The 24,259-nt window shown below is 38.0% G+C and overlaps 1 protein-coding gene across 10 annotated transcripts in view; it reads left to right on the top strand.

Annotated features, from left to right (window-relative positions):
* The first annotated feature begins 4,458 nt into the window (after window positions 1–4,458).
* The window catches only part of PACRGL (parkin coregulated like), a 42,955-nt gene continuing 23,154 nt past the window's right edge, over window positions 4,459–24,259 (top strand). For 5 of the 10 annotated variants that reach the window (XR_009563976.1, XR_009563972.1, XR_009563975.1 and 2 more), the window contains exons 1-10: window positions 4,459–4,627; window positions 8,335–8,402; window positions 8,519–8,667; window positions 11,032–11,099; window positions 12,796–12,886; window positions 15,633–15,767; window positions 16,243–16,350; window positions 19,914–19,994; window positions 22,841–22,938; window positions 23,705–24,058. Coding sequence is in view for 1 of the 10 variants with exons in the window: in XM_060299207.1 (XP_060155190.1) it covers window positions 8,351–8,402; window positions 8,519–8,667; window positions 11,032–11,099; window positions 12,796–12,886; window positions 15,633–15,767; window positions 16,243–16,350; window positions 19,914–19,994; window positions 23,705–23,897 (877 nt within the window). In the remaining 9 variants the exon portion in view is untranslated. Of the gene's footprint in view, window positions 4,628–4,676; window positions 5,387–8,334; window positions 8,403–8,518; window positions 8,668–11,031; window positions 11,100–12,795; window positions 12,887–15,632; window positions 15,768–16,242; window positions 16,351–19,913; window positions 19,995–22,840; window positions 22,939–23,704; window positions 24,059–24,259 lie in introns of those variants that run through there. The other 5 variants (XR_011377475.1, XR_009563978.1, XR_011377476.1 and 2 more) reach the window with 4 other exon arrangements.

Genomic DNA, 24,259 nt, shown 5'->3' on the forward strand with positions numbered 1-24,259 from the left:
GTAAATGATTTAGAGTAACACATGCAAATGACAAATAAGCTGCCTTCAAAATGCAAAGAGGCCCAGTGGGCATTGTGCCTATTTTGGTGTTGGAAGAGGGGTTAGATACAACTTACCCTTTACCTTAGAAGGAATATCTCAACATGTCCCATGCTACTGAATCCCTAGAAATTTCACAGACGTGGAGGCCCGTGCATTTTATTTAGGTTAATTTCCTGCACTCTGAAAAGCAAATGCCTTCCCAATAAGCTTAAAGTAGTTTGCTACTTTTTTGTTCATTAGGTCCAATCAGTATAATGATATCAATGTAATAGATCAGTGTGATACCTTGTGGAAGGGAAAGGTGATCAAGTTTCTTGTAGACTAAATTATGACAGAGGGCTGGAGAGTTGATATATCGCTGGTATAAATCAAGGTGTCAGCAGGGTGGGTCTTTCTGAGGCCTTGAGGGAGAATCTGTTCCATGCCTCTCTCCTAGCTTCTAGTAGTTTGCTAGAAATCTTTGGTGTTTCTTGGCTTCTGCTGAACCACCCAGTCTCTACCGTCATCTTCACGTGGTGTTCTGTCTCCTTGTGTGTATATCTGTGTCCAAATTTCCTCTTTTTATAAGGACACCAGAAATATTGGATTAGGGGCCCACCTTACTCCAGCCTGACCTCCTCTTAAATAATTACATCTTCAACAACCCTATTTCCAAATATGATCACATTCTGAGGTACTGGGGGTTAGTATTTCAACATATAAATTTTGACGGGATAAAATTCAACCCATAACAGCCTGAATGTTCATAATATGTTCTTACCCTCAGTGTAATATTTGACTAAATCACTATAAAATTATTATGCATTGTACCTCAGTGAAGATTTCCATTCTCCTTCACTCAAGTGTTGTGGGTTTTATAATACTTTAAGAGGAAACACTTTTAATCATCAAGAGGCAGTTTCTGCTTCTCCCTCACCCGTGCCTAAATCAATGCTTTTTAAGCTGTAAAGTACATTTCCTCATCTGGGGAATCTTGGTGAAATGCAAAGTCTGATTCAGTAGACCTGGGGTGGGGCCTGAGATTCTTTATTTCTAACGAGCGCCTAGATGATGATGATGATGATCTGAGAACCACACCATGAGTAGCAAGAACATAAAGATACCTCCACAAGCCACGGATCAGAAATTAAGTCAAAAGTCCAAAACAAACAAACAAAACAATTGCCTCAGCAAAAGACTGTACCAGATAGTCTTAACCATTGACGTTATAGAGAATGAAGTGGTGTGGACAGGTTTTCCATTATAACCTGACATCATCACCATGGACACCTGTCAGAGGGTAGAGAAAGCTAAGGCTTTCCATTTCTTTTAGCCCTGTTGCAAATGATTTTATGAAAGAAGAATCATTAACCCAAGATCAGCGGAACAAGAATTAATTACCTAGGACTTAATGAACTGATTTAATTGTGGTTAATTTTCTACTTTCTAATAGACATATGAGAAACCCATTCCTTTCCTGTCTATCTCTAGCCTTCAATTTAATAGGCTATATTTGAACTAAGTGGGATGAAAAACTCTTTACATGGTATATTATCCTGACTTGCACCTTGGAACAAAAAATATCCTATAAAAGATCCCAAAATGGGTTATAAACTAATATAATAAAAAATGTTTCTGCAAAAGTAGTATCTTCAGCTATAGTATTTAATGCTTATTGCCTCAGGAAGGGGGATGTCATCATAAAAAGAAACTGACAAAAGTCAAATTTTTGGCTTTGAAGTTTCCAAAACCAAGTTCAATGATCAGTCATTATTTGGAAGATTTGGAAGAATAAGTCATAATTCAGAGTCAAGGTCCAGATCTGAGTGCAAAGAGACAGTGTCTTTTGATTCATATTTCACTTGTGAATTTTTCTTAACTACATGTATTTAGTCACCAAGCATTTTAAAGAACATATCAGAGGTATTATTGGCTTGTCTTAATTACTTTAAAGAAACTCTGTTCCTTTTTGTACAAATTACAGACCAACTAATCATCCCCAATCATTACTTGCCCTCCCCACCCTCCGAACGGTCCCAAATGCAAGCCACAGGGCATGGGGGCTTTGCTGATGCCAGGCCACACAGATCAGCTTTCCAGAGTATACAGCAGGGTGGAGAAGGGTATAGAGTAAGTCTGTAGGGACACAGGGGAGATACATATGGCACATTCTGTCTTTTTATGTTATTTGCCATATCGCTGAACACATAGGTCAGCCTTCCTCCCCTTCTCCCTCTCTCTCTCCAAAAAAAGAACCTTGAAAAATTAAACCTTGAAACCAGGACAGAATTAGGAGACAGAAGTTCACTACCAGCTCTGTTTCTCACACACTGCACGCTCTCCCTGGAGCACCTCATCTACTCCTATAGCCTCACTTACTGTGTATATGAGACAGGCTGGGACCTGGCGCCTGGGACCCTTTGCTGCAGTGCTTGCACCTGGACAAACGTCTCCTCCAGCAACAAAATACAAAGAAACTGTAAGGGACTAAAAATAACTGCATGTGTGCACAGTTGGGGCAAATTATGGACAACAAGATACAAAAAGACCAAAAACCCACACAGCACAAACCAAGGGGGATGGACAGGCCATCTAAACCACCCCTGCCCCTAACAGACCCACCCCTTACCCTCATCCTGTGTAAGGAACAAGTTCACTCCCCTCAGGGAGTGAGCAAGGGAAACTGTTACTTGTTCTCGCTCCCTCCTGTTGCAGCAGGAACCCCAGCAAAGACTTGTGTGAATTTCTTGTCTGGCCTCTTATCAATTTCTATTGATTAAGGAGGCCAAGAACTCTGGTCGGTAACATATGTGCTGATGACTTTAAAATCCACAGCTCACCCAGCTCTTGCCCCTCCACTCTAGATGGCCATATCTGCCTTCTGGGCAACTACACCTGGATGTCTCACAGCCTTCTCAAATTACTATGTCCAAGAAAGTATCCACCATTTACTGCATAATATCCAGACCAAGTCACAAAGCCAGTGGACCTGTTTTTTCTGTTGTTGTTTTTTTAATTTTTCTAAAATGAAGTAGAAAGTCTTACAAGAACCCTGTTATGATGAGGAAATTAAGGCTAAGAGGGGTTAAATGACTTGCAGAAGACCTCACAGCTGAGAAGCAAAGGAGCTGGGTTTCCAACCTACACAGCCTAACTTCAGAACATGTGCTCTTCACTTCTCTGCAGTATTGAACACGGATTATTCTTACTCTCCAGGCAGAGGGGCTAAAAGGTCATGAGCTAGGTGCTGCCAAGTCTGCCATTGTAGAGGCTAGGAGTGAAGAAGGGGAGAAGGTGGTACAATAAGTCTTGGAGAAACTGGAGAAGAGAGATTATAAGGTGATAATAGCTAAGAAATAGGATTTTTTTTCCTTAAAAAATTACTTATACATGCATTGGGCTAGATATTGGAGATAGAAAAGTAATGGAAACAATTTCAGTCTAGTGGAGAAGATAGGTAAATACAATATAATGAAATTTAGAAGTTAATATAGACTTGTATGCAAGGTTCACAGAACATTAGAGAAATTAGATACACATGGAATTCATTCGTTCACTGCATTTATTTAAAGAGTATTTCCTGAGTCCCCACTCTGTGCTAGAAGCTGGAGAAACAAAATGGAAAAAGGTACAGTCCTTGTCCTGAAGAAACTCACAGCCTAGTGAAGATGCTTCTGAGGCAGCAATTCAGGTACAAAGAATGGCGCTACAAGGGCAGGGAAGGATTACACTGCCTGCAGTGTTCAGACAATGCCAACTGTCTAGTTAGCTATTACCTGAGCGAAAAGTTAAGACTATGGCTTGACAACAGAAGAGGACACTAGAAAGGAACACAGTGGACAGGTCTGAAAGGGCTTGGGTTTTTTACTGCTTTTGGTTGCAATTGCCAGGGTACACGCATTTTCCTGCAGTATCCGTTTTATTAAAAATAATCTGGAGTACAAAAACACACTTTAAAAAAATATATGGATGTATTATGTAGTTGACTGCAACAGCATATAGTAAGATATGACAGGAAGGAAATTCCACAGATGGGCAGGCAGAGGGCTCTCTCCGCAGAAGAGTCTGGGGCGGGAGTTCACGGTGGTCCTCAGCTCTCAGAGGGTTTAGGGCAAGATACTTGGAGAACATCGAGTTAAGAGTGAGAGAAAAACATACGAGTTAAATACACGGACTGCGGAGAGGGTGCGGCGCAGGTACAAGGAACCTGTGCTCCCCTCTGCTCCTTGGCTCTATTGTTCCTAAAATACCCTCCACCAGGAGCCCCTTTGTCCCCGGAGACAGAGCTCCTAGCTCGCGAGCTTCCCTTGCAAAACCCAGCGCCTCGTTGCCAGGGCAACCCTTTCCCGCCTGGCGAGCCTCTGCGATCTCCCTGCTATTGGCTTAGCGGACGCGGCGTGCGTCTGATGTCACTGCATGGCGCCGCGAGATCCGGGAATGCTGCGAAACCTCATTTCCGGGGCCCCAGCGGCCGGTGGCGGGACCTGTAGCTGTTGGCCCAGCGGGCGCTGGGCAAAAGCCCAACGTGGGGTGGCGGCTGGTGTTACAGACCGCGGCGGGAGAGAGGCGCGGTAGGAACGGGTCTTTGGAGCCGTGACCGGCGCAGGTGCGGGAATCCGTGGTGCCGCCCGCATTCTCTCGGAGCAGGAGACTTCCTCTCTGGCCTGTTGCTATGGCCGCCGGACCACGTTGCTAAGGAGCCTGGAGATGTTGAGCGCCAAGAGCTCGCCCTTCGTGGTCGGGCTTTGACCGAGAGTTGCCTTGTCGGCCTTATTTGAAACTGGCCGCCTTTCTCCCACTCTCCCCGACCTTCTTAAAAAAACAAAAAAACCCACAGCTTTCTCTCCATTTTTTCCTCTCCATGTCCTTCTCATTTTCTAACTTTGACAACATCCCGGCTCTGAACTGGTCTTAGGTATCTGGAAATGTGTGGTGTTGGAGGCGGAGAGGCTAGGAAAATGGAAAGATATTAAGACCCTTAATACTGGCTCTTTGGATTTATAGTACTTTATGGTGAAAAGGATTGGGATAGGTGAATATTGGGCTGTGTCGCTGTTCTTTGGAATTTGAAGGAGTTTTAGAGATGGAGCTCATCTTCTTTTGTGGGGCTCCTATTACACTTTTGGAACTTCCCAAACACCAGATTAGAGAGTAGGGGAAAAAAAAGTGGCCTCTGCCTCTGAGAATTTGCCAGATAGTTTAGTGCAGTGGTCTCAAAGCCAAGTGCGAGAAGAAAATGCATGTGGGAAAAGAAATAGGTTATATGAACTGTCCAAAACAATGAAAAAAGAGTACGCTTTCCTGGCATTGACCCAGATGCCTATAATCCCTTGTAGATGACCTGCAGCATCTAAGGAAACCTGAGGTAAAAATGAGGGGTCCACAGTGGGGGCCTCCTTGGTTTGTTTGCTCTCTGATACTGTGACATAGTTTAGGTGATGGGGTTAAGTGGATTTATGGATTTTAGTGTCTATTTAGGATTTATATATTGTTTTGTAAAAGATTGAGGGGTGTCTGTTGCAATATTTAGAACACAAAATAGTTCTTACTTTTTCACTTCCTCCCACCATTAACCCTTTACATCACCCCACATGTTATTTAACCAAAAAGCACTCAAAAGAATTTAGTGTAAGATGAATTAAGCTTTTTTCCCTTTACAAACAACTTATGCTCTGTGTTTGCTGTCAGTGGTATGCTGCGAGGTGGATATTATTTTTAAAAATTGAGTACACTTCATTTGTCTGTAATGGAAAGGGTGATACTTTTAACAGTAACTGAAAAACTAATTGTTTTGGAAAGAAACTAACAGGGTGTTTTGGAAGTGGACAGAGAAATGTTTGCATCATTGTGTGTGTGTATGTTTTGATATTGTTGCTGAAAATTACATAATTGTATTACACATAAAAACTGTCCTGTATACTTAAAACCCTTGGAAGCTCAACTTTCTAACATGTTTGTCAAGTGAAGAGTTTCAGTGGCTTTTTGAACGTATTCAAAATATAACGTAGCACTTTCGTGTTAGTGCCTTACAGAAACAGCTATGTGACATAAAAGGAGATAGATAGAAATTGAGTCATTCTAACAACAACTTTTGCAGAATTGGAAGGTAATATTGAAAAATGTGCATCATGATTTGATGTGGTGAACAATGCTATTTTTCTGTTTGTAAGTAGGTATCTTTGTGATGCATCTTTTTCAGATACGACAGCTATTACAATTTACAACCAGAAAAAAAAAATACGGAATTTAAATCAGGTCTTCAAATTGATAGCACAAGTATTAAACCAATTTTTTCAAAAAGGAGAAGACATAATTTAGTTACATTGACCCCCACTATTATTAGTAATACTGAAAACATTTTGTACCATTATAAAGAAAATGACAGTAGCTAAACTCATATAGTACTTACTATGTGCCAACCACTTTTCTAAAGTCTTCATCTACTTTTAGAGTAGCTAGTTACTGTAATTATCCCCAGTTATAGACTTGAGGAAACTCAAGTTTCCTTGACACAGATTTTTTTTTTTTATTAAACAGAAACTTAGATCATATTGTTCCCCATCAGGAGTTCTCAAAACAGAGACCAGGTGCAACAGTAAATACTTGTTGAATAATCACTGAAGTGCAGTATTAGGTTGACGTAATTAAAGCCTGCCTTAGCTTATCTTAGAATATTATCTGACAAATTTAATGAGCTAATTACCATATTTCTAGAAAATGCCTTGGGGATGAATGTGAAGTGTAATATTGGGAAGTAACTCATCTGCTGGTAGTAGGATGAGAAAATTAGTATATTAAATCAAGAACGTTGAAATTTAAAATTATTCTGTGTACAGAAATAATCTTAACATTTAGTTTATCTTTACAAGGTACTTTGGTCACATCGTATTTGAAATATTTGGGGGCTGAATGTTATTACATGGAGCTTTGTCCTTGTGAAGATTTCTAATTTGTCAAGTGAATTAAAATAATCTCATGTTAGTACTCATTTAAGAAGGCATCAGCATTTATCCTGAAGAAGAGAAAACTAAGGAGTTATGACCCATGTCTTCAAATATTTGAAAAGCTGTCATTTGGAAGTGGAAGAAGACTTCACCTGTGTTGCCTTAAGAGAAGATCTTACAGATCTTTTAGAAAAATAATTAAAGACTTAAAGTGGGAAGTGCTCTAATGGAAGAATAATTGCAGTGTCATATAAATGGGGGAATGGAGTAACCAGATAGAAATAAGAAAGCAGTGCATAAATCAGAGTGCTATGGATGTGGACATTTGAGAAACAGAAGATCAGGAAAGGCTGCATGGCACTTGGGATTGGAGCTAGACCTAGAAATACCAGCAGGCAGTTGAGTGTATGAGTCTGAGTGTTGTGGTGGAAGATTCCTTGAAATAATTTGATTAGGCAGGGAATCAAGGGCTATGAATGAGAGCTCTCCCATTAGCAGAAAAGAGGGAATTGTGAAAGAGGGAGAAGTGAACTACCATTTACTGGATAAGCAACTTTATATATTACCTTATTTAACCTTCAATAGCAGCCTTGATAGGTTTGTATTATTTCCCCCATTTTCATAGGTCAAGAAGTCAAGGCTCAGAGAGATTAAATAATCTGCTTAAATTCTTAAACACATAATTGGTAGAGATGAGATGCAGACCCAGATCTGAGCCCAAAGCTCCTACCTTGTCACACCACACTGATCACATCTGTAGGGTTGAGTGTAGGAAACGGAAGAAAAGGAGACAACAGAGATCCTAAATTTTTCAGCCTGAGGGACCAGAAAACTGGTTGTACCTTGAATTAACAAGAGGTTCATAACTTCAGTGTGATAACTTCAGTTTTGGTTACGTTCAATTTAGGGAACTTATGGTACATTTAGTAGGAGAGTTCATTTTGTCGCTGGAAAAGTAGGACTTGTTATGCAGATGTTAACATTTGGAACTTTGGAAATATGGAGGCCAGAGAAGGTGAAGACAATATGGGACATGCCAACCACTTTTTCCAGAAATCTGGTCTGCATTTTCTGAATATAGCCAGAGGATTACAGTTGAGTTTCTAAACGTATGTTTTGACAGTTTGAATGGAAAAATGCATATTTTTATACATCTTACTTTCTTACAGATGGTTTTTAGTTTACTGTTATCGATATTGAAGTTGATATAATTTCATATTTTCTTATTGGTCTTTCAGGTATTTTGTTCCATACCATACCTATTTTGTGGCTCTTTTACTGTATTTCCTACTCTGTTCTGTTTGGTCTTTATATTGTTAATGAATCCTTCTCCCCAAAAAAGTTGAAATCAAGTTTCATTTGACTGCAGGAGCAAAAGAGAAGCAATGCAGAAATCCGAGTGCCATAGAGGCGTACAGTTAAGAAGCAGAGTGACAGGTACAGAATGTTGCTTTTAAATGAAGAGGTAAATTTTGTTAATGACACATTCTGTTATACTGATGGATGCAGGATGAGCTTTCACCTCTTCCTTGTTGACATTCTGTTTCTTCCAGATAACTGTGATCAAAGGACATCATCAAGTGCACAAATAAAACATAGGACTACAGTTCAACAAAGGAAATCCTCCTCGTCAACCAGTTCTCCAGAATCTGCAAGACATCCTCGACCAAGTGATAAACTTAACCCTAAAACAATTAACCCTGTAGGTACCAAAGAGATTCCTGACTCAGTAGATTTCCAAAGTAGTAGACATTTTATTGAGCCATTCTGAATGCTATCCCAAGTTCTTTTGTTTGTTAGTTTTAAGCTAGTGGTGAAGGAAGGCATATGGTAATCATGATGAAGAATGGAGATAATGATGTGAGTGTGGAAGTGAGACGGTGTAAAGTAAAAACCAGCTTTGGTATATCCTATCACATTCATGGATGAGTATTGTAGAGTATAAAATAAATTGCATTATCAGCTTTCTTTTTTTTTACTTTACTGTGGTTATTGTACTTCCTAATATCAATGAGTAAACTTGTATTCAATTGCCATAGGATGAATTACATGCTTCTGTAGTTGCATAAAGTCTCTGACCATTTGTCTATCATCTATAAATGAGCTCCACTAGAACTCTTAACTACGGCCCTAGTTTTCTTTTGCCTTCTCACAGCAATTTAATCACATTTAGCAAACATAAGATTCATGTACATAAACGTGGGTAATTGTAAGTTTCTAGATCAGTTTATCCAAAAAGTGAACACATTTGTGCTCCAACACCAGATGGTGTCTGGCCCAGCCTTACATAGGGTAAGGTGATAATGGTTTCAGCCTTTAAAGGGGATTATGAGAGTGGCTGAGACATGGACTTTGATGGCAGGTAAAATATGGCAGATACTTAAGTAAGGATACAATGAACTATCCAAGGGCAGAGGGAGATTTTCTGACTTTATAAAAGGAAAATGGAAAATAGTTTAAGCTTCTGTGTTCCTTCACTTCTTTCTGTAATTTGCAGTGTCAAGGAAATCAAACACGTGAAAAATGCCCTGATATCTCTGTGCTCTTGCTTCCTTTTCTCATATTTCGTTGAGGGAGTTTATGGTGACACTTCAATTTTCTCCCTTTCTTTAAAGAAAAACTTTAGTAATATTTAGTGGCCCTAGTCTAAATTTTATTAAAAATTAAGAAAAGCTTTGGGAAATAATTTAACGATTTGACTTGAGAATAGGGTATATTAGAAAAGACCATGTCTAAGATATGTAAAAACTCCTGATCCAAAGCAAATCAGTTGGAAGTCGGGATAGTGGTTACCTTTGGGAGAAAAGGTGGAAAGGGGTTGGAAAGAGGCACCGGTAACATTCAGATTTTCCACCTGAGTGTTGGTACACAGGTATATTCACTTTTTGAGAACTCACTGATCTATACACAGTTTTTAAGACTTACATTTTCCTTAGCAGGAATTATAATTAGATAAATGAAACGTTAGTATTGCTGTGAATTGTCACACAGAACATAGGTTGAGCTTTGTAAATTAATCTTTTATTATAATATTATATTTTAATGAAATGTCATTTATGTATTTTTACTTAAAACATATGTGTTTTTCCAGAGGAAAAAGGGTTCGTTCTAAACTTAGACTTTTATGTACATTTTAAAATTACTGCATGTGACTTTAAAAAGTTTTTTTAGCTAGTTGTATCTTTAAAATAGATTAGTAAGTTTATATTTTGTAATTTAGACGGCTATGTTTCATTTGATTATGTTCAAAGTACCATGTGGCAAAATATTTACTTTCTGTGCCTAAATTCTTAAGCCTCTGATCACTTACATTGAGATTCTGTATGCTGCGATTGTTTAACTGTTGTGATTGATCATCTTTTAAATTATCTTTGAGAGTGCATATAGAATTAATTTAGTCATAAAATAATTATATAGAAAAACTGAAAGTTGTGAAGTTATATATCTAAGCAGACACATCTGGGCATGTGTTTGTGAGAGTCTTGCTCTGTCTTCAACTCTGTCACTCCTGTTCATCCTAAGACTTTGATTTTTATTGAAGCACAAAACCAGATTGGAGAAATTACAGGTTCTCTGACCATCCAAGACCGTGCATATTTGAGTGGAGGAGAAGTAGGAGATGTGTGGGAGGTTGAAAACACATTATACTTTCCCTGTACACCTTTTCTCCATTTAGTCCTCACTTTGAAAGGTCACAGTGCAGAAGGGGTGGAAAGATGTTATTATCTTTATTGTATTTGTTTATAGTATTTATATTTAAAAATATTTATCTATAGTATATTTATTTTATATATGGTTTCAGCTACCTTCAAACCTTCTGAAACAAGTTAAGGGTAAAAGGAAATATACAAAATGCGTTTGTGGTTGTGGTTTCAGTATTGAGAGGATTGATCATTTTTCTTAGCCATTTTTCTGAGTAGAATGATGTTGTACTTGATATGAGCGTGGTGGCTTGGAAGTCAGGGTGTCCATCTGCCTCTGACCGCAACAGGATTGAAGTTGATTAGGTATCACAAAGTGGAGGTGATAGTAATATTTATTGTATTCTTGTCATTTTTTATTTCAGTTTGGTGAACAGTCACGAGCCCCTTCTGCATTTGCAGCTATTTACTCTAAGGGAGGTGTTCCTTGCAGGTAACATCAGTACAAGTTATAATTGACTATATTATTCAAAATAATTGAGTAAAATCAATACAGTTTTCAGTTTAAAGTTTTGAAAAATTTATTTACTAGGGAGGTTGAAATAATGGTGACTTATTCATACTTTGGCTGTTGGAGTGGTACAGATCCTGGGACATTGTTGAAGAAAATCATTTTAATTCCAAAACAGAATTACTGATAGATGTACAGTAAACCACCAAATAATTTAAGAAATTGAATGAACCAGTTTCTAAAACAATTTAAGCATTCATAGGCTTGGGCGAATTTCAAATAAATAATCCTTTTTTGTTCGTGAACTGGAAGTTGACAATTTAATGAAATTGTTTCATTATTTTTTTAATTATACTTCAAAAATCAAAGATTTACAATTTTATTTATTGAAATTATACTTATTAATGAGTAATATAGCTGTTTTTGTTTACTTTTGATGCAGTTCTTGTAGCCCTCTTGGATAGAGATCAAAACTATTTTAAAGCAGACGATGCAGGTTACTAATAGAGTGATATCATTTTAAGATTTCACTACTGAGAAACATTAATTTCTTCTAAGTATAACCAGTTTTAGCCTGTTATAGATGATAGAAAATTTTGTTTTCATTGTGGAAAGAATAATCAAAACATTCTTTTTGTTGTTCTAAAATTAAAGAAATGTAGTTTTTAGTGGTATTTTCAGATTTGGAGGGCTAGGAGTGAAAAATAAGCTCAGGAAGCACTCTTTAATTTATTGTTGTTATTATCTTGTACTTGCATTCTGAATTGAAACTCTATTTTAAGGGTCTTATACCCCCTCCCCATTCTGAGAATTTATTATTGCTAAAAATGTAAAAACAGTCTTGCCGAGGCTTCTTGCTATTATGAAAAGAAGGTGTCAAGTTGAGAACATTACAAAAGGAGCGTGAAGTAACAGTTGAGTGTGTTGAATAAGTTCACGGTCATGAGTGTGTTGAATAAGTTCACGGTCATGAGTGTGATGATGGTTCCATGGGTGTATTCATACATCAAAACTTACCATCTATACTGTATAATAATGTCCATTTTATTACATGTTGGTTATGTCTCAATAAAGGCTGTTAAAAAGAAAAAAAGCAGCAGCAGCAGTGACTTTAATTCAAGGGGCTGCCTCTTTGTTACCCTGCATGGGCCATTGCACCTTCCTGGCCTAAGTTTTCTTCTCTTTAACAGGGATAAAACCTGGCTTGCCTTTAGATTATTCATGTTAGGGTTAAATGATTTACATCTGAAAAATAATGTTACTTATTAAAAAATCATTGTTGCTAATTATCACATTTTGTTTGCATGTTTTGTGGTAGGTTTGCTATAGTTTTGTCTATATTATTTGGTTATAATTATAACTGAAACATATCAACTGTAACATTTGCATTAAGACACAAATAGCAACATGCTGGAACTCCAAAATTGTAGGCTAAACAAATGTGGAGTTTAGTTTTGCCACCAAACAATTTTGCTAAAAGAGTAGGAATTTGTAGGATTATAAATATATAATTATTGCTTTATAAGATGCCTTTGTAACATCATTTAAGGTCATAGTATTCCTACATGTTACAAAATAATTCTAATATGATTATGTTCTAGAAAGAATATGTATATGTTAGATAATCACTGCTTAATATATGTTGTCCTTGTTACATGCACTGCCTTTTATATTTTAGATTGGTCCATGGTTCAGTAAAACACAGGTTACAGTGGGAGTGTCCTCCTGAAAAGCTTCCATTTGATCCTCTTCTTATTACTTTAGCTGAGGTAAATACTCTATCTTTCCTAAATGTTTATGGAAAACAAATTTTTTAAATTGTGTTAAATGTTATTTTGTAACTCATCAGTAAATAGTTTTGAAATAAAAGCCAAACAACAGTATTAAAGCACCATGTTCCCTTAGGAACTAATTATGATTGGTATGTTTATTAAACTGTTTAAACAGCTTTATAAACATGAAATTAAACATGAAACATGAAATCTGCACAGGTATTTATAGATAAGTGGATAAAATATTCATATTTAATTTAAAAAAAAGTTCTTGGAATCAAATTGAATTAGTCAAATCAGGAGAATATCACTGATTTGAACTTATATTGCATCAGATAACAATTACTGATTGGTCTTTCTTTATAGAAGCAGGCACCTTTAATATGATATGTTTCTTAGGGAACTGATATTACCTACCTAATGTTCTTTGGGAGAATTCTCTGGGCTTTTGCCTACTGGTACATTTTAAGTAGAATATTATGGAGATGGTTTTTGTAGAGGATTTTAGAAAAACTGCTGATAGGTTCCTTTATATTATTTAACATTTGTTTCAGGAAAACAGTTGGCATAGTATTAGCTTGAAGAGAGTCAGTGATATCTCCTGTGAATTTTATTATTTATAAATGTATAGAGTTAGAGTCAGAAGTTGAGAAGTGAATTAACCAGTTGTACTTAACCTTTGAGATACTTGTCTTCTTTAAGAGTTAAGGATCATTTTTGTTGTTGTTGATGTTAAGAACGTCAGCAAGAGCTTCGATGGTATTAATCTGAATAGGCAGTGCCTCTAGGATAAGTCATACAGTAATAAGTAATCTAAATAAAATACGACACAGAAAAAACTCAAGCTTTTTTTCTTCATTTAAAGAAACATTTGCTTTTCCTATAAAACTAGTGGGGAGGGCCAGGTGGCGCCAAAACAGAAAAGTAGATAATTGTGCTGATTGAGATTTCTTAATTATAGTGAATCCTTAGAATTTCTAGTTCCTCCTTTAGTTTTCCAAGTATACTTACTCTTTTAAATGGACATAACAGTTACTACTGAAGACTGCCGAATTTTCTTAGGTCTCAGCTTTTCTTAATTTGTACCTCAGCTTGCCGAAGGTATTTTGGTGTAATAAGCAGTATATTTTTATGGGTAGCCTATTTTGAAATTAAATTTTAATTAGTCTCTTAAACTTGGTATTGAAAACTAAAGATGTTCTAATATTTCATTAGTTCTTTTTTAAACTTTTTATATATGGTAGCAAACAGTATTTTAGATGAATCAAAACTGTAGTGATACCTTTACAAACATACTCTAGCTAATCACAAGGAACGGGGAGTGCTTTAACTTGGGGAGTCCCCAAAGGGACTCTGAGTTTAGTTTAGACCTCATAAAGTCAGTCTTTTAAATACCCGTTTTCCAAACACCAATGCTTTTATTTGTGTACTGGGTAAACTCCACTCATTTAATAATGAGGAAATAGTGACAGAACCACCACTATTTAAATCCATTTCACCTCTTGACCTGAGATTCCTCATCTCTAAAATGAAAAGGATAGGGGTGCTCCTAAGACCATAGAACCTGTGTTCCAAAATGGTGCTGGTGTGCTTGGCATCATAGTTTTCAAAAGCATGACAGCATCTAGGAGAAGAAGTGCTTCATCACCGTTTGGAAGCAGATAGTTTGGTCTCAAGGACAAATTGTTTGAAAATTAGTATTTTTAGGCATGACCCTGCAGCTGGTTATAGTTATTCCAAATAATAATTAGTCAAACTGAGGGAATGTTGCCATTGCTTTCTTTCTTTTTTTAACATCTTTATTGGAGTATAATTGCTTTACAGTGGTGTGTTAGTTTCTGCTGTATAACAAAGCGAATCAGTTATACATAAACATATATCCCCATATCTCCTCTCTCTTGCGTATCCCTCCCACCCTCCCTATCCCACCCCTCTAGATTTCTTTCTTTGTTTTATCTTTTCAAAAAAGGTACCTATTTTATCCTGACTCAAAGTGATCAGTTACATCAAAAGACTACTGTCTAATTGTTCCTAATGCATTTGGGGTGAAAGGCATAGTAAGAAATGATTTCCAGTGTTTTTTTTTTTCATATTTTTGTTTGACATTCTGATGTTAAAAATGGCATTTGATATCTTACAATGCATTTTAGACATAGTATAAGGTTTGTCTTAGTATTTAAATATGAAGGAAATATAATATTTTAGAAAGTCATTAAACAAGTTGCAAAATCACCTTTAAGATAAGGGGTCCAGTAATTTTGCATTCATAAAGTAGAGTTTATTAACATACATTTTAGACTAATTTGCTCTGATTTCAGGCAGTGTTTGGGAGTATATACAACATGTTTTTAGTATCCTGGTGAGGTTTTTTTTTTCCTTCTCTTTATTTCTTTTTATTTCTTTCCTCTCCCACCTGTCCTCCTTTCTCTTTTTTCTGTTTTCTTTTTCTTTATTTCTTTTACTTTTCCTTACTTCTCCTTTGATTTTTCCTGTTCCTTTTATTTTTTTCTTATTCTTTTTCTTTTCCTTTCCTTCTTTTCTTGGTTAGGGATCCCTCCTGCCTCATGTATGTCCTGTGTTCCACGATTTCTTAGTTTAATTGAAATTGTAATTACTGAAATTATATTTCACAAATAGGAAAATAATAAAACTTGATTTTTACTTACACAAGTGAGGATTAATTTTTTTGGTATTAGCATCACTAAATGGGTAGTAAATCATGTTTTTGTCTTTGTTTTGGCAGGGTCTGAGGGAGACTAAACATCCATACACCTTTGTGTCAAAGGAGGGTTTTAGAGAATTACTTTTGGTCACAGGTGCTCTTGAAAAAGCTGTGCCTTTGCTTCCTAGACTGATTCCTGTGCTGAAGGCAGCTCTGGTATGTCCTTTATTCCTTTAGACTTTCTGTGGTACATTTAGAATATTTCATGTCTTTTTTTCTTTCAAATTATATGCAAATTTGTTCTTTACCTGTGATTTTGATGTGTGTGCAGAATTAGGCCACTGTTATTCAGGGCCAGATGATTACTTCCTGGAAGACACCTTGGGAGGATGTACTAAAAGGTAAAAAGGGACATCTTGAGTAATTAGAGAAAATAATGAACCTCAAATCAGTCTTTCCGTAGGCTACAACATATTTTAATTAATGTTTCAGTCAAGCCAAATTTGGTTTTTGCTTCTAGATGTCCTGTACTAAAGGTTATGTTTTAAATTCTGGGTTTGGTTGACTATCTTCTAGGACTGAATGTTCAATCTCTTTTTCTCTACCTGCTTGCCCTTTCTCCTCACCCATCCTGCCTTCTCCCCTCTTTCTGTCCCTGCCTGTGCACCCCTAACCACCCAACCCTCCCCAGGTCCACTTGGATGATGAAGTGTTTGAAAGAGGATTGAATGCTCTGGTACAGTTAAGTGTCGTTGTTGGCCCTTCTCTAAATGACCATCTGAAACATCTGCTTACAAGTGTAAGTACTGAAAAGATTAGGTAGGGATTGTGTATATGTATCTCTTCCTGATGTAATGGCTTCAAATTAATCATTAAAATGATTCAAAACATTAAGAAAACCTTATCATCCTAACCAAAAAATATAGACGTCAGACCTAGTTGTTCATAAAATATTTTTACTAGTGGACATGGAAAGCAGCCACATGAGCAAATTTAGAGTTGTAATCAAAGTAAGCAGAAGTTGAATGGACAAAAGTTAATGAAGTGTGAGGACTTCATGCCTATGTGGACTGGCTATGAATTATAAGCAGAGCTTATACGTATTCTTGTGGAATTGGATATTGTCAAAGTGATGTTCTTCATCTTTTTTCTTTTTCTTTGTTTCACATTGTAAGTTTTTTAGTGAGTCTCTAGCATTCAGGATGAGACATTTTCCTATTAGGAGTAGTTTAGCCATATCACAAACTTATATTGGGGTACTCTGCAGTTCAAGTGGTCCCCAAGACCACCCTTAGGTTGAACAACTTGCTGAAAGGACTCATGGAACTCAGAGAAACTGTTATTCAGTGTTGCAGTTTATTACAGTGAAAGGATACAGATTGAAGTCGGCCAAGGGAGGAGGTGCATGGAGCAGGGCTGAGAGAGACCAGGTGTGGAGCTTCAGTTGTCCTCTCCCAGTGGAGCTGTGTGGCCAGTGCTTGCATTTTCCAGCAGTGACGTCTGGCATGATGCATGGAGTATTGCCAGCACGGGAAGCTCACCTGAGCCTGGGTGTCCAGGGTTCTCATTAGAAGTTTGTCACATGGCATCACCGCCTGCCTGCCTGGTTGACCTTGGTCTCCAGCCTCTAGAAGTTGAGCTGATACCTTGTGGCCCGAGGCCCCCACTTAAATCACTTTTGTTAGCATTGACTATCTGGTGTGGCCCAAGGCCCCAGGTAAACAAAGACATTCTTATCTGGAAGGACCTTCCAAGAGCTTCAAGGTTTCCATCCAGGAGCCAGGGGCAAGGACCAAGCCTTTCTTTATGCAGAGTTAATCCTTTACCGCACACACTGAAAGAAAGATTAAAGTCCTGGCTGGGATAAGCTGTAGCTAGAATTTCTCTGCATGCATCCTTCTGTAGTTCAGAGCAGAGACATCTATGTTGATCATAGTTCCACTTTTTTCTTGGACCCATCCACCTGAGAGATCCTAGAAGTGTATTTTTAACTTCTTATTCTGCAGATAGACTAATACACCCCAGGAACCACCTGGCTAAGCCTATGGAAAGAAGGGGTGGTGGTGCAAGTAGGGGTGCTGTGGTTAGAAATGGTAGGAGATAAAGTCTCACCATGGGTCTGGTGGGGAGAAGACAGAGTGAGACCAGACTCTCAAATGTTAACATATGGGGAGTCTCAGGACAGAAGGAGGAGAATCCTGGCAGATCCTTGCTTATCACCCTCAGGTCAGCAGGTTGGGTTGTGGCTGACTAACTACAGGAATTTCACAGTAATATGTAGAATGACTCATTGTAGATTGATTGCTTCCTTCAAACATTCAGCAGTTCAACATAAATCTGCTGTTCTCTGCCCTCCCATTTTGTGTCAGGTATCATGTGAGGCACAGGGAATATAATGCTGAACAAAACCAGATATGCCCCCTGTCCTTGTGGAGGTTGGTTTTTGTTTGGGGGAGAAATAAGTAGCAAGGACGTCCTCTGAGAGAATTAGGATGAGGTGAAGAGGAAGTGACATGGAGATAAAAGGATCCTCCCCCCAACTGGAAGTTGAGCTTCCTAAACAGCCTCCCATTCCTGCCCAGTGTTGGCGGAGGGAGAAGACCAGATCAACAGTTAAACTATTTTCTTTTTTTTTTAAGGGACGGTAGCATTAATCTTTGGTCAGTCACATTCCTGCCCACAGCTCTGCTTTTCCTAAGACAAGGACTGACTGAAAGGACCTCTTCCCTTCATGGGGCGGCAACACTTTGGGGAGACCTAGCTACCACACTGGGCTTCACGCCCCAGTGGGATTCCACGGAGGAGAGATCCTTGGAAACAGGACATGTGGAAGTTTGTCCCTGGTCTGTTAGCTACATACCATGAGGACCACTGAGGCGCTAGATGCTCCCTCCCCTCCCCTCATCCACCACCCCCTTCAGCCAGAAAGGCTCCACTTTCATGTCTCATAAACTTCTACATTAGGTGTTTATTTTAAGAAAGGACTCGTCTTCTAGAAAAAGAATTTCAAAACCAGTTACTGAACCTATATACAACTGATTTTCTTCATATGTGAAATAAGTCATATCCTTTCTGAGCTTCAACTCTGAGAGGCTGTCCACTGACCCTAGGACAGTGATCCTCAAACTTGAAGGAAGAAAGAAAGAAATCACCTGGGAATCTTGCTAAAAGTGCAGAACCTGGGCCTTTGTCCTGCGATTCTGATAGAGCAATTTATGGGGTGGGACCAAGAATCTGTACTTTGTAAATGGGCATCTGTGGTGGTTCTGATGGTGGTGGTTCATTGTTTGTCCTGCACTCCCATGCCTGAGAACATGGTCTCGAAGAAAGCAAACTTAAGATCTATAAGAGGTGCCTTTTCTGTTCATCCCCAGGATGTTGATAAGCCCAGCCTGTCCTCTCTTTTAGAGTTGCTTTTCTCACATTTTTAATCTTTCTGGGTGTCTCTTCTGACCCTCCCTAACCTTTGATGACCTGCTGAAAGGACCCATTCCTCAGTGCTCAGTGGTGGGAAGTATGCCGGGGTTACTCACAGATCTGGGAAGAGGAAGAACCAGAAACCTACTCTAGGACAGGGGCTTTATGTGTTTGATCAATGAGGAATTCTTGCCTGGGCTCCATTTTTATCCCCAGAAGGTGGAGCCGTGAGCAAGTCCTGCTGTAGCTGAAATGTTTAGGTCTTTGGGTGAGTGTTGCAGACACCTGGTGGGAGAACACAGTTATGAGTTGTGCCTGAGGGCCTGAATTGCGCCGTTTCTCTCTTTGCTCTTGTTCTCGCTCACCTGTGCTCTCTCCCTTCTTAGCCAGAGCTCCACCTGTCCAAGGAGGCCCCTTCAGGACACAGCTGGGGGTGATAGGTGGTCTTGTGGTTTTTAGTCTGATTCTTTTGCCTGCCACTGTTAACCGAGTTATTCATGTAAATGCTCTGTTCTGTTGTCTCTTCCTTTTTTAACTGTAGGAAACACGTGTGTTTTAGAAGCTTAGCTTTCCATCGTAGTCCTGCAGATGCTCTTGCAAATTACAGAATGGGAATGTATACAATTTCTTAGAAAACTTACTCTGGAAAACTTACAGTATGCTAGTACTGTAGTAGATTTTGTAGGGTTGGTATTGTTTCAGATAATAGAAATCCATTTTTTTAAACAAATACAGTGGTGTCTATTATATGTAAATTTTAATGAGATGTTTCCTAAAAGAAGCCTTGAAATCTAAAACAAATTAAGTGGGGTTTATGTACTTACTATACAGTAAAGACTCAATGGTATTATTTCTAGTTAGCCTATTAGTGAAGTTTTACTTATGTTTATAGTGAATAGTGTTACTTTTTCAAATCATTTCATTCCCTTAATCTTATTTGAAAAGCTTTCCAGGAGACTAAGGGACAAGAAATTCAAAGAACCAATCACCACTGCATTACAGAAGCTGGAGCAGCATGGTGGAAGTGTAAGTGAACATTATTCCCCATAAATCATACTTTTTAAACATTTCAATTGTACTATGAAATTGACTGAATAACATATATTATCTCACTTCAGGCTCAAGTAACCACGTGGAGTTGATATTATTATTCTCATTTTAGAGCTCAGAGTTTCTGTCTTGCCAAGGTCACACAGTTTTGTTTTGTCTTTCTTAATTGAAGTATAGTTGATTTACAATGTTGTGTTAGTTTCAGGTGTACAGCACAGTGATTCAGTTATACATATGTGTGTGTGTGTGTGTGTGTGTGTGTACCCTTTTTCAGGTGCTTTTCCCTTATAGGTTATTATAAAATATTGAGTATAGTTCCCTGTGCTATACAGTAGGTCACACAGTTTATAAGCACGAGGATTCAGACCCAGGTTAACATAGGGCCTGTGCACTGCACCGTGCTTACTGTACCACACTCTGTGTAGTACAGCTATACGTTTTTTTAAATTTTGGTTGTATTTTGTATTTTGGATGTTTTTGCTTTGACCCTTGGGAAATTCAGAAAACAAAGGGATTAACTTAACTCGTTGAAGAAAAAGTGTTATTTTTCCTTTCATTTGCCATCTTCTCTGTCTGAAAAATTTACAATCTGCCCATAATCGAAGATTGAAATGAGGTTCCCAGGTGGCTGCGTTGTTCTCTCTGGAAGGCATGTGTGCTCACATGCACACAGAGGAATGATTCAGCTGACTAGTCTAGCTTGCAAGAAGGTGCAGAGCCGTGGGGGATTGCATTACTGTCTGTGTGTTGTGAAATAACTGGGTTAATTGAATTTTCATCACTTGAAAGAAGTGTTCAAATAATCTAGTCTTGGAAATATTTCCATAATGCAGTAGTAATTCCACCATGTTTTGGAGATTACATTTAATCAGATCTTAATGATAGAGTTGCATGTGATTATCTTAACATTGTAGAACTTAGTTACACTCTAGGTATTTGATTATAAAGAAAATTTGCGTGATCGATACAATCTTAAAACGGCAGATGTTTGAGTTTAAGCATTGCCTAAATTACTTAATTTGACCAATTTCAGTGACTTTTAAAACTGACTATATTCTTTTCATGATGAATGCCTAGAATAAAGTTTATGAGGAGGAAGTCAGTCCCTGGGCTACTAGATGATGAATTTCTTTGTTGTGTGTGGGTCTAGGCGGAGGGTTAGCCTTCTGACACCTTGTTGAGATGCACAGAATCATCCCGCAGTCAATCCAGTGTCCCTTCCCAGCAGAAAGGAGATTCTTCTTGCTTACAAATGTGTTGTTCTGAGAATTGGAATGCGAAATAATTTGCCCTTTCCTCTCTGTGAAATGCAGATAAACACATGCTAAATAACATGGCAAGGCTTTTCAATCTGAAACTCTCCCCAGATGGTTTTCACACATCCTGTGCTGGTATGGGACATGGGCGATTAGAAAGGGGTGGGCCCAGCAGGTTAGATTTCTTGGGGGGGGGTGGAGGAGGGGATAGTTTTTGAGTAAATACAGGTTAGAAATAGCACACTAGGATTTGGAGGGGGAATACTGAGGATGTAGGTGACCAATCCAAGGGTCCCAGTGATAGCTAGCAAGGAAGTTCTCTTATTGCCACTCAATCTCATTAGTTTTTAATCATGCTAATACAGAATTTAAAAAGATTTTGAAGTTATAAGGACTATTAAGTGTTGTTTATTCCCTCATACTTTTGATCTTCTTGTTCCCCCTTCTAATGTCCTTCATAATATTTTAGTAATAATTAATGTAATTGCAACAGGAAGTTTCAATCACATATCAAAGACTTCCCCTTGGCTTAATTATTATTGTGCTTGCTTTAGGTACTTTATAATCCATCATGAAATTAATGATGTTCTTTCCTTTCTAAAAACTTAAATGTTTACATCTTTCTCTTTCTTTAAATATTGGAGATGAGTCTTTATGAGAGATTCTTCTCAATATTATAGTTTCTCATTTCTTAAGGCTCACGTGTATCACAATGATGAAAAGACTCAACTTCTAGAGAAACTAAAATATCAGTTACAGACAGCCAGTGTCATTTTTTAGAACTAATCAGTTTGCTATCTGCCTTAAACTGAAATTGGTTCATTCTCAGCCTGATTTAATTTTCTTTTTCTGTTTTTTTTTTTTTTTTTTGGTGGTACGCGGGCCTCTCACTGTTGTGGCCTCTCCCGTTGTGGAGCACAGGCTCTGGACGCACAGGCTCAGCGGCCATGGCTCACGGGCCCAGCCGCTCCGCGGCATGTGGGATCTTCCCGGACTGGGGCACGAACCCGTGTCCCCTGCATCAGCAGGCGGACTCTCAACCACTGCGCCACCAGGGAAGCCCTAATTTTCTTTTTAAACGATATACACATTAGTCTTGAAAAAAATACATACACATATACATCCTGATCTTTATCGAGCAAGTAAGAACTTATTACATGAGAGGTACTCTATTGAGTATATTTTAGACATTAAACTCATTTAATCTTCGCTACATCCCTCAGAGGTGGATTTTTGTTGTTATCCCCCCGTAAAGAGCTAGAAACTGAGATGCAGAGAAGTAATTAGCCCCAGATTTGACAGTGAAGTGACCGGCAGAAGCTGGATTCAAGTACTGGTAGTCTGGTTCCTAACTATTTTTCTAGTTAAGTATTTTTAAACCACAAAAAGAGACAACGTATATTTTATTTAACTCAGAAAAAAAGTTCTGTTTCCATCATTCTGCTCCTATCCCATTTTGTGTGTTTGGAGTTTTGAATACTTTTTTAGGCATGCTCCTGCAAATGTAGTACCTCTTAGGGGAACCCTGCATGATACTAATGAGGCTAAATTTTTTTCTGTTGACAGGGAAGCCTTATCATCATCAAATCTAAAATTCCAACCTATTGCTCCATATACTGCTGAAGAAACTAGCCCTGGTGACAGGTGTTAAACGCTGACCACGGGTATGCACGGAACCTTTTCAGATTCACTTCACTTTATTCTTTTGTAAATCACAACCACCCTTCATTATTCCTGGCTTTAGATGAGTATACACAATTCCACTGAATCATAGTACAAGTTATTCATTAAAAAAAAAGAGTGGTTGATGGAAAACTATTAAAAAATAAGTTCTATAATAGTACAATCTCGTGGGGTTTATTTTTTCATATTTTTTATGGTTTGTGTGAGCAAGTTATTTGGTTTACAATGGATGTGTTTGTATATATTTTCTAGTGCCTTTTATATATAACATTTATACAGTTCGTGTGTAGCTATGCACTTACTTTTAGACATTTTGCCATTTCCGGGTTTTATATTTATCAAGTCTATGAAAATTTCAAATAGTGGACAAACATTTGTGAATTCACTGTTAATTATTGTTTGTAAATATGTATTTTATAACGTAGAATGCTTGGAAATAATTTTGAGTATTCTAGTTTTAAGAAAAAAATTTTTAATGTGTAAGTTCTCTTATAAGTATGGTTGTTTATTACAAATCATTAAAACTACCTAAACTTTAGGTATTAATTTAAGTAAATGTTATTTTTGTAATTCATAGTCTGAAAATACTGATATTCAGTACATGAAGATACTCAGAAATTAAAATCTTAAAAGTCTTACATGTATTCAGTGATTTTGTTGTGCTTGCTTATGTTTAACAATTAATTTCAGTTGAAAAAGCTTTTAAAACGTAAGTTACAAGTGTAGCTCTGAATGTTGATGTTACAGAAGCTGATTCTGGATCATTCTACAGGGAAAGGAGTAGAGGGAGAGAAACATCTGGGCAGGAAGAGCGCCGTTAGGGACCCGGCTGGCCACACCAAATCCAAGGCTAACAGACTTCTGAAGGGCTGGAGATTAGGGGCAGCAATATTCTGTCCCAGAAGCCTCGGAGAACACCCTTTCTTTGCTCCATCCTCAGGTACCAAGAGTGATCTCTTTGTAATTCTCATTTCAGATCCAATCTCACGGATGTAACTTAAAATACGAGGAGTTTCTGAAGAGTGTTAACAGCAGAAATGCTCCTCCTCCCTCAGAGCTCCTATCATTCCTGGTCCCCTGGCTGGCACACTCTGTCCTCAAGTAAGTGTCTAGTCACATCCTCAGGTCGCATCTGCTCACAGGCCTGCCTGCCCACTGGCCTTGCCCTGACTCCTCTATCCTTGCACTTAGCTCCACCCAAAGACCAAGATCTCTACCTTTTAGAAAAATGCCATAAGAAAAATGTAACGTTTTAAATCTAGTAATTATAAAATTTATTGTAATAAAGACCTGTAACATAGA

Source organism: Globicephala melas, chromosome 5, assembly GCF_963455315.2.
Source record: "Globicephala melas chromosome 5, mGloMel1.2, whole genome shotgun sequence".
NCBI lineage: Eukaryota > Metazoa > Chordata > Mammalia > Artiodactyla > Delphinidae > Globicephala > Globicephala melas.